Source organism: Propithecus coquereli, unplaced genomic scaffold (genome assembly GCF_000956105.1).
Source record: "Propithecus coquereli isolate 6110/MARCELLA unplaced genomic scaffold, Pcoq_1.0 Scaffold235, whole genome shotgun sequence".
NCBI classification, from domain to species: Eukaryota; Metazoa; Chordata; class Mammalia; order Primates; family Indriidae; genus Propithecus; species Propithecus coquereli.
Window position 1 is genome coordinate 4,374,365 of NW_012147897.1, and position 11,010 is coordinate 4,385,374.

The following is an 11,010-nucleotide window of genomic DNA, read 5'->3' on the forward strand; positions in this document are numbered from 1 at the left end:
GCGCCCGGCCGTGTGGCCTACATTTTGAATAAAGCCACTCACGGCAGCTTTCCTGCCTTCATACTGTGCTATTATATTAATATATCCCTGCATCTCAGTGAGCCATGATGGAAAGGTTGTTAGAAAACTTTTAAGTATCCTTAAAAATAGTCACTGCTACTACATGGTTTGTGATTGTCATGTCAGCTGATTTTTTTGTAATCTGCACATCAGTTGTCAATGTGTAGATGAATCCTTCTAAGAATGACTGAGATCCATTTGTTTTGTGCAGTGGGTGAGACAGCTCTCCTGAATCCTGCTTTCCAGGAACCTCTCTCACCTCTCAAAGCCCAACAGTCTCCTCTCACCCCAACCTCTTCCCCACTCCCTGCCCAGCCCTGGTCAGGCCTCCCAGTCCTGTGCTGCAGCCCCCGGCCCTCTGCCTCTTGCCCTGTCCCCACCAACCATCCTCCATGCAGGAACCTGGTGATCTTCACAGCCCAGAAGGATCAGACGCTGTCATTCCTATGAGAACTCCATTACCTGAGCTCTTTCCAGGAGGCACTGGGAGGCCCAGCACAAGCTAAGTGCCAGCAAACGTTTGCTGAATTAAATGAGATTGAAGTAGGGAGAAAGGAACCAACATTTATCGACTCTCCTCTCTGTGTGGAAGTCTTTACAGAAGTTACTTATTTCATTAACATTATTGTTTTGACAATTAAATTGGAAAATGCTTGTAAAGTGCTAAGTCCAGTTCCTGACACTTAGTAGGATGCTATTATTACGATAATTATGGTAACAATGGCAAAGTCACTGCAAGATGGATAATTATCATCTATTCCAGAAGACGATAATATCCATCTTGCAGTGTCTTTGCCATTGTTACCATAATTATGAGAAAACTAAGGCTACAGAGACTAAGTGATTTGCCTAAAGCCCTCCAGCTAGTGATTTCAACCCAGGACTCCTGGCTCCAGAGTAGAGCTCTTGGGTTTCACCTTATCCTTGATGGCTTTTTACCCAATCCCAGGGCTAAAGGCTCAGCAACCTTCTCTCTCTGCCCTGCCAGCCACCATCCCTCTGCCCTGTTTTTGTCTCCTAGACCTCTATTGGTCTAGAATCTAGAAGTTGCCTTTCATGCCTCCTTCCTGCTTTCTAGAATCAAGCATCTTGGAAGCGTGGGCTCTCACACTTCCTGAATCACATTCTTTTCGACTTTCAAACTCACAGAATCGCAGAGCACTGAAAGCAGAACGCTTGTTGGGTGAGGGAGGGTTCACACACTGAGGAATTCCCCCTCAGCACTGGGGGGTGGGCTGGAGCACGGCCCCTGGCACACGTCTCCAGGGAGCAGGAGCTCGTGGGCCATTCCTGACCTTGGAAAGTTTTCTTTGTAAGAAGCTGAAATTTGGTTTCCCTCTGGCTCCCCCACCATTCCTGCTCTGTCCTCTTGGGCCTTGTAGGACAAAGATTTGAGGCTGCATGATGCCTTCAGTCTGTGTGTCGAGGGTTGCTGAGGGCCCGAGGAACACATGGCTTAGTTCCCTCCCCATCCCCTTCCCAGCCCCTCGAAGAAGAGGAGTGATCAGTTTGTCTCTCACATTCCCCAGCAAGTCAGCAAGGCCCGCTGGCCCGGCTGGCCCGTATCAAATGAGCTGTGTTTATCTCTCAGCCTCCACTGGCAGAGAGGGTGGGACACAGGCCCAGCTGGGGTGCCGGTCAGAGCCAGCCCAACTCTCCAAGGAGTGAATAATGTCTTTCTTCCTCAGTCTCCTCCCCTGACCAGGGCTGCGGAGATTGCAACACTGCCACCACCTTAGGTCTCAGCCTGTTGCTGAAGAAACCTTGTCCTACTTTCCTTGGGGTGGCCCTGTAGCCCTGGCCCCTGTGCCAATTGGCACCCCCTCCACCTCACCGCCTGCTCAGAGCATGAAGACAGAAAAGGTGTCTCAGCTAATGCCCAGACCAGAAAGCCCCTTCCCTCCACCAATAGATCTGGCAGAGGCTGAGAATGTGGGGGGCCTGGCAGGAGGCCCCCTGTGGCCACAATTCGCACCTCACCACGCCCTCTAAGGTGAGAGGCACAAGGAAGGGTGGCATTGCCTGGAGCTCTCTCTTCTTCTAGGGAGGTGAGTGCCCAAGGCCATGCCAAAAGCAGCAGGAGGAGGACTTGCCAGGCGGCAGGGCCCTGGCACTAGCGCCAATCCTTGTACGAGGCTCAGGGAAGGAGCTCTAGCTCCTTAAGCCACAAGTTCATTGTGTGACGTTCAGGAAGATGCCTTCTTCCCTTCTCTGAGCCTCAGTTTCCCATCTGCAACATAAGGGGAGTGGGGTAAACTATGATCTTTGAAGATTTTCTACATAATTTATGAATCCATGATTTCAAGATTCTAAGACTCCAAAGATCTAGGTTTCTCGGAGTCAAGATTTGAGAATTCCAAGTTTCTAAAAGCCTACAATTCACAGAACACAAAGCTTCCAGAGTTGTACCATGTTATGGTTCTGAGACTGGATCATTCCAAGATTCTGGGAGTCTTGGATGTGTTGATGGTCCCATACCTCCCAGGCTCTCAGGGGCTCCGAGTTAGATTGGGATGAGGTTCAGGGCACGAGTGGGGCCAATCCTGAGTGACATTGTGAAAGAGGCAAAGTTTGTCTCTCACACCTCCCTCCTTTACCACCCACTCCCTTTGGACCCCAGTGGCCTTCCCACTCCTGCCCTGGCCCTAGGCCTGCCCTGCTTTCTCTCCCACCCACCACCACTTCTCCTCCCACCCACCAGCGCCCGTGTCTCTCTCCCCAGCTTGGGGGCCAAGTGTGCCTTTTCTCAGGGTCCTGGAGTCAGACAAGCTGGGTTTCAAATCATAGATTTGGCTTTTATTTGCACCTTGAGTTTAGAGAAGTTACTTAACCATTCCAGGCCTCTGTTTTCCGTACCTATTAAATGGAACTAGTAATAATCCTTACGTCGTGGGGGTTTTGTAGAATTAAATCAGATGTAATATGCCTAATGGCTGACATATATTAGATGCTCAGTAAACTAGTAGGTAAGAACAGACAAAAATCAGATTTGGGCACTGACCCCAAACTTCCTTGACAGTCTATTTCTCATGGTATTTCTTCGATTCCCAGAACTCTGTGTGGCAGCCTCCAGGCACCTATTATGGCATGAACATCACAGCACCCGCCGACGCCAAATCACCTGTGTCTCACAACCCTGTTTCCCCACGGCCCCCTTCACTCTTCCAACTCCACTCACAAGCCAGGCCAGTCTTCCTCAATGTCACCTCCTGGCTACACAGACCTCGGGCTGGGATACAGAGATGAAAGTGGCTCAGGAGGTTGGAGGAGAGAATGGGAAGGCAGGAGTGAGAGGCAGAGGCCCATGGAGGGCCTCGAGAGCCCCGAGGGCAAAGGGAAGCCATGGAAAAGCTGTAAACTGGGGAGTAAGTGATCAGGTTGGCATTTTAGAATCATCACTGTGGCCACACAGAGGAGGGCCGGAGATTGATTGGAGGGCAGGACTGGAGGAGAGAGACCAGGGAGAGGCTGTTGCAGTCGTCCTGCTTCGAGGTAACGCTGGGCCTGGACCAATGTCCTGGACCAAGATGGAAGCAGCACCAATGGGCCAAGGTACAGATCTGAGGGACACTCAGTAGGTACAGTGGGCACACTCTGGGACAGATAGGACAGTGGGTGGAGAGGGTGAAGGAGCAGTCAAGGTTGGGCTTGAGGTTTGGGGCCTGACCCTGTGTATTTATAGGTGAATTGGGGGCATGTGGCACAATAGGCAGCACATGTCCTTGTTAGTAATACAGTAGTCCCCCCTTATCCACGGGCCATGCCCCCCAGTGGATGCCTGAAACTGCAGATAGTACCGAACCCCGTATAGATTATACATGAATTTCTTTTTCCTTCTTCGCAGTTTCACAGATAAAAGATTCATTCTTACTATAGATCTCAGCATATGGGTTTTTTTCTTTCTTAAGTCGAGAACTTTCACCTTTTCACTTAAGGAAGCGCTTCATGGCTTCTCTTCGGCAAACCTGCATTGCCAGTGTCGCTCCCCTTGCGCAGTGGGGCTCTTATGAGTAAAATAAGGTTCCTGGAACACAAGCACTGCGACCCCACGATAGTCGATCTGATCACCCCGATGGACACTTACTAACTGACTGACTAACGGGCTGGTAGCGTACCCAGCGTGGAGATGCTGGACAAAGGCATGATTCATGTCCCGAGTAGGACGGAGTGGGATGGTGAGAGATTTCATCACCCTACTCAGAATGGCATGCAATTTAAAACTTACGAATTCTTTATTTCTGGAATTTCCCATTTAATATTTTTGGACTGAGGTTACCCACGAGTAACTGAGGCTAAGGAAAGCAAAACTACAGATAAGGGGAGAATGCTTGAGTAATATTACTTCCCACTACTCATGCATTTATTGAGTTTTTGTCTATCAAGTACTATATATCCATGGCCCTGGGACATGTCTTAAGACACAGTCCCCACCCTCAAGGAGCTCACAGCCTAATGAAGGAGACAGATAGATAGAAGACAAATAGTCTGACAAACACTACAACAGTGTAAGCACAGAGTTCAGGGGAAGCTTCTCTGACAAGATGCTGAGATGGATCTTGGAGGCGTTAACAAGGTACGGGAGGAGAAGGGCTACTTAGGTAGCAGGAGCTACATGCAAAGGCACAGAAGTGGGAGTGGACGTGGTTCACACAGGACGCTGAGGTGGCTGTGGTGTGCTGCACGCTAGCTCTTCTTCACAAGCCAGCTTAGATGCCACCCTTTATGTGAAGCTGCGCCAACCTTCCAGGCCACTGGCCTCTCCTGCAGAACTGAGTTCAGTCCTCTAAGACAATTCTCATCACAATGAATTAGAAGTACGTATTAAGTGGGCTTTTCTTTTTTGTTTTGAGACAGAGTCTTACTCTGCTGCCTGGGCTAGAGTGCCGTGGCATCAGCCTAGCTCACAGCAACCTCAGACTCCTGGGCTCAAGCCATCCTCCTGCCTCAGCCTCCCGAGTAGCTGGGACTACAGGCGTGTACCACACCTGGCTAAGTTTTTCTGTTTTCAGTAGAGACAGGGTCTTGCTCTTGCTTTGGCTGGTCTTGAACTGAGCTCAAGCAATCCTCCCACCTCGGCCTCCCAGAGTGCTAGGAGTACAGGCATGAGCCACTGCGCTTGGCCTAATTTTTATGTTTTCAACATGCTCCCCACAAAAGTGAAGATCTCATTAAATTTTATGCTCAGTGCACAGGCTACGTAGAGTTGGTGCCTGATAAATGAAATGGACAATAAAGAAATGGAGTTAACAGAGAGGGAGAGGTTTTGGATCCTTAATCTTAGAAACCTCTTTCTTTAACAAAAAGAGAACTTCATTATATCAAAGAAGGGCCAAATACCTTGCCACCCAGCAGGAATTAGTTTTTCACTTTGACCTCCCCTTTCTAGCTCCCTGCCCTGTGAACTCTCAAACCACCTGCCAAACCAAATAACACCATGTACAAAAAGGTCAGGAGCCTGGGGCAGCTAAGGGGATGAGCAATTCCATGGTCTTCAAAATTCCCAAACTGTCCCCATCCAAGTTCTTCCCACAGTCTGACTTGAAACCCTCATGCTCTGATAAAAGTCTTGTCAGGGATCAGGTAGGAGTGGGCAGTGTGGTCAGGAATTCCCCCAATAGGAAGCAGAAAAGACAACCAGAAAGAAGCTTCTGGGCTTGGAGGGCAGACTGGAAAAGGCCATGAAAGTGGCACCAGGAGGGGCTGGCATGAGAGCAGAGAGGTCAGGAATTGTGGCCGGCCTGTCCCCAGCCTGCAAGAACTCAGGAAACCTAAGTGAGCCAGGCTGCTCAGGAATGTGAAAATGTTTACATCTCTTCCCTCATGCCCACACAGCCATACTTTATTTATTTATAGTCCCCTCTTCACACAAACAAACTTGAGACATAAGCTCTGCTCTGGACTCTGGCACCCGATGGGGGGGGCCTCTTAAGGGAATCAGAAGAAAAACCTCAGCTCCTCAGTGGTGGCGCTGTGCAACCTTGGGAAAGGGACTGCACTTCTCTGAACCTGACTTTTTCATCTGGCACATGACAGATGTTCAGGAGCATGGCTGAGCCTCAAGGGAGAGAACTGCCAGACCAGGATAGGCAGCTCTGTTACCTGTTAAGGGGCAGAGGGCTTGGATGGGACTGTTTATATTCTATTCTGCCTTGGACATACGCACTTAGATTCATAGAATCTTAGGAAGTTAGAGACTGAGAGATGACTTCTAGTCCTCTCATTTTACAGATGTGGGAACTGAGTCCCAGAGAAGGACTGGGACTTGCCTAAGATCATTGATTCATGCCAGCGCAAAGTCCAGTGCCGGTCTTCAGATCTGGAGAGGATACTTATAGGGACACCCATTCCCCTAAGGGGCAGGACTAGAAGAAATGGCTTCAACTTGCTAACAAAAGGATTCAGGCAAGATAGAAGGAAGAACTCCTGAGTACATGAATGAGTAACAGAATAAGGCTGTGGAACAGCCTTCTGTGGGATGGGGCCCTGCCCAGAGGCAGGGGGATGCCTGAAATGATCTCTGTACTACACCTCCCAAGGGTACCACTCTCATACCAGTCCTTTTCTTCCGGAGTCCAGAGGATTCATGGTCTTTCTCCCAGAGCCCAGCGCCTTGGTCAGTGGCTGAGGGAACTTGAGAGGCCAGTCCTGGAACAGGTGCAACAGCTGGAGCAGCTGTGCAGCTGTTGCCCGGCTCCGGCTCAGCAGCCTGCAAGCCAGTGAGTGAGGCAGAGACCTCTACTGGTGGGAGAGCAGAGGTGCAGCACGGCCTAGTCAGACGCAGAGTGGGGCCCACCTGGAGCTGGACTTCAGGCCTTCACTCAGGTGCCTCCCACCCACTGCCTCACGCACATCTGGACAGACGGATGGGGATGTGACTAAGCTGCGAGGCCGGGCAAGGTCCCTACTGGTGGGTCTCCCACTATACCCACTGCCCCAGGCCCTCCAGGCCCTTTTTCCTGGTGTCTGAGGGTCCATCCATCCACTCTCCCTGGCAGGGCGAAAGTACCTACACTGCCCCAGTGGCCTTTTCCAAAGGTCACAGTGGACTCAGAGTCAAGGCAACAGCATCTCTGGATCTTAGAGACTTAGAATCATTGGCTGTTAAAGCTAGAATGGTCCTCAATGATCATCCACTTGAGTCTAACCTCTCACTTACAGGTGGGAAAAGTGAGAGACAAAGACAACTTGTCCAGGGTCACAGTGGCAGCGCCAGGCCTTGGCCCTGACTTTCTGACTCCAAGCTTGCCTTCAGCACATCACACCATGCGGAGCTCCCTCCCTGCCCCACGCCTGCTTCTAGGATCTGGGATTCCATCACCTGGGAACAAAAGCTTCAATTCCCACCATACACAAAACCCCTGAAGAAAGAATAGAGGGATGGATGTTTTTACTTGGTAACTGACTCTCTCCTGAAAGCAGGGTTGGATGGAGGGAGGGAAGAGAAAGCAGAAGCATGCTGGACATCTAAAAGGGACAACTAGTAAGGGAGGAGTGCAAAGGAGAGGAGCTGAGAGGAACAGGGGAAAGAGCACTGGAGAGGGAGTCAAGAAACTAATCAGCTTCTCACTCCACAGAGGGGATGAGTGTCCGGAGTGACCAACATCACACATGCCTGTGGCTCAGCTTGGGACCGGGACTAGTACCAGTCGGTAAGCAGGGACCCAGCCTAGGGAAGGGGTCTAGCCTGGGCATGGAATTGAGGTTCAATCTGTGGTCAGGGTTGGAGGATTAGGGCTCAGTTTATGGCTGGTGTTGAAACTCAGTCTGGATTATGATCAGGGCTCAATCTATGGCTGGAAATAGAAATAAAGGTAGAGTACGTTTTGTTTGAATAGCCTTGTACTTCAACTGAGGAGCAAGCTGCCACCTGTGCCCACAGGCCCTTGGCATTCTACAGGGCTTGGCCACCTCCGGAGCCTGACACCACACAGACTTGAGAATTTCCATCTGTTGGCACCACTTCTGAAAGCACCTTAGATGTCACCAGGAGATTTCTTGCCTTCCTAGGCTTGAGATCTTTTTTAAACTAAGACGAGGACTTTCGTAAGAGACATTCAAATAGCATCCTGGCAAATGACTATGGTATTGTTTTTAGATTCATAGATTGTGAGCACCAGACAAAGTGAGTCTCAGAGAAGGGAAGTGATGCATCCCAATTCACACAGCCAATAAGTGACAGATCGGGGACTGGGATCCAGGTCACTGTCTTTTCTTTAATAAATTTGCCGTGTGACCTTGGGCAAGTCACTCCTTTCTGGACTTCAGTTTTAACTTTAAGGATAGGTGAATTGATGGGTAGAAGCAGATGATTTTCAAAGGCTCTGACATCCTAAATCTTAACACTCTCCACTGAATGCCAGTCCACCTCACCTTAACTCAAGTTGGTCCCAGGTCTTTTTTCTCACATGTCTGGAGCTCTCTATTTACGAGACTATAGGGAAGATGGAATACTGGCAGGACCTACTGAGAGGCATAAAGCTGAAGGCCAGTGGAGGCACGGAGGAGGGGAGATCAGAGTGGATCATGTCACCAGGGAGAGTTAGCTGGAAGAGGTGTGACCTAAGCAAGGCCGTGAGGGGCTGACAAGGTATGGCAGGGAAAGAGGAGGGGTGCGCATGGGACAATCCCGCACAATGGTCTGGTTCTAGGACACCTTTCCAAGATGCATCGAGAGCAAGGTATCTGGAGAAAAACCCTGGAGGCTAAGAACAAGGTGCCAACTGGAAGGGAGGCAGGCATGGAGGGCATCCTGTGCAAAGTCTCTTTTAAGAAACAGCAGGCAGGCGTTAAAAGGAAACCCCCAGGGTTCAAGGAGGGGGAGGAGACATTTACTGAGTACTTGGCATTGTTCTGGCACTTTTTGTGCTGGGCACTTTAACACATTACCTCCTTTGATTCTCCCAAGAACCCTTCAAGTTCCAGGTTAGTATCTCTCTTACACAGATGAAGAAATTGAAGCTCAGCAAAGTTATGACTTATAAAAAGTCACACAGCTATAAGGGGCACAGCCAGAACTTGAACCCAACCCTGAGCTCTTTCCATTACTTGTTCCTAAGGACTTCTATGAGTCCACGCTGCTAGCGGGCCAGAGACACGCAGCCTGCTCTCACCAACGGAGACAAGACAGACAAAATCCAGCACCACCAGCTCCAGAAAGTCAAGTGCAAAAGAAAGGCATGGATGGAGAAACTGAGCTGTGGAGAGGAAAGAGCACCAGGCTGGGGGTCGAGATACTGGAGTCTTAATCCAGGCTCTGCCCTGTATGACCTGGAGCAAGCCACTGCCCCTCCTTGGCTTCAGTTTCCTTATCAGGTATTTCAGGGTTTGAACTAAGCTCCTTCCTTCTCATTCAGAGAATCTGGTTTGGTTTCCCATCCTCATGGCATTCCAAGAGATTGGCAGGGAATGAGATGGGGGATCACCAGCCTACTGTGGGGGCAGTGAGGAAACTGAGGTTCAGAGAGATTCTATAACCTGTTTGAGGTTATACTGTGCCTAGGTGGAAAAGCATGAATTAAGGAACTGATATTTTTTGAGAAGCAACCATGCAGCAGTCTTATGCTCAATGCTTTACCTATTTTCTCTAATTTAATCTTATCAACAGCCCTAGTTCTTTTACTTCCATATTATAGATTAAGAAATTGAGGCTCACAGAAGTGCTGTCCGTGTCTGCCTCCCATGAGCTCGTGTCATCCTGGCTAAGAGGATGAAGACCCTGTTCTAACTCACTGTGCCCTCCCAGAGACTCACGCCACCAATTCAGCATTCCTTCCAGACACCGTGGGGCAGGGGGCAAAGCGTAGGATTTGGAATTAGAGGGTTCTGGCTTTGGATGGCTAAAATATACAGAGTTCTACCTCTGTAAATCTTAGCGAGTTCCTTCTCCTTGCTCAGCCTAAGTTTTCTCACCTATAGAATGCAAATGATAATACCCACCTCACTGGAGTGTTATGAGGATCAAAAGAGATAAAGGAACGGGAAGGTTATCCCAGTTAGCTCTCCTTTCTTTCCAAGAGCTCTTTCCAAATGCAAAAGTCTTTTCTTCTTCAGCACATCCCTTACCTGGAGCCAAACAGACCCGACTCCCTGCTAGAAATAGGAAGCCCCCCGCCCTCAAAGCACAGTGCCCTGCCCTCCCCTCCGCCGCCCTCAGCACCCCCATCCTCAGGTCCACGCGGCAGCAGCCCCCTCTCAGCTCCGAGTCTTGCCAAGTTCTCCCCCGACCTCTCGAACTCACCAGCCCACTCTGGTCCGCAGAGGAGTCTCCACCCCTCCTGGCACAGGTGCTGACTGGACGGCTGTCAGAACAGTTTGGGGTCCCAAGTCCCGGCACCTTCCCGCACATCCCCAGGGCCCGCATCGCTCCTCTGCCCGCCCAGCCTCCGCCTCGACTTACGGGCTCGAGCGTGGGAGTCCAAAGGGAACCAGAGCAGCGCGAGTCCCAGCAAGGAGGCGAGGACCCTCACCTCGGGAACCATCCTTCCTTTCCCCAGGGTCAGGCCGCCGGGCGCCGAGCCGGGAGGGGAGTGGGGAGACAGTGAGCCGAAAAGGACACTGAGGCACAGGGGCACCAATCAATCCGCAGCCCCAGGGAGGGCTGCTGCTAGAGGAGAGTCAGGGAAGGGTCGAGAAGAAGCCGGCGAGGAGAAAACAGGACAGAAGGGGAGCTCTAAGGTGGGAATAAGAGAAAGGTGGAACGAGAGCAAGGAGGAAAGGAGGGAGAGAGATGGAGAGCCGGAGGAAGGGTCCGCCAGGAGGGAGAAGCAATCGAAGAAAAGGAGAAGGTGAGAGGGAGCGGCGTAGAAGAAAGGAGGGAGGACAGGGTCTGCAGAGCGCGCGGCGCCGGGCGAGGCGCGCGGGACCGGCGGGTGCTCCGGGCGCGTGGGCTCGAGGCTGCCGGCGCCCCCTGCGCGGTGGGCTCGGGGTCGGGCCGCGGGGGCCTGGGGCCCG

At 51.0% G+C, this 11,010-nt stretch overlaps 1 protein-coding gene across 1 annotated transcript in view; it reads right to left on the reverse strand.

Annotated features, from left to right (window-relative positions):
* Positions 1 to 10,538, reverse strand: part of CHRDL2 (chordin-like 2) — a 28,720-nt gene extending 18,182 nt beyond the window's left edge. Inside the window, exon 1 of the mRNA XM_012645606.1 lies at positions 10,457 to 10,538. Coding sequence (XP_012501060.1) covers positions 10,457 to 10,538 — 82 coding nt within the window. The remainder of the gene's footprint in view (positions 1 to 10,456) is intronic.
* Between the last annotated feature and the right edge of the window lie 472 nt (positions 10,539 to 11,010).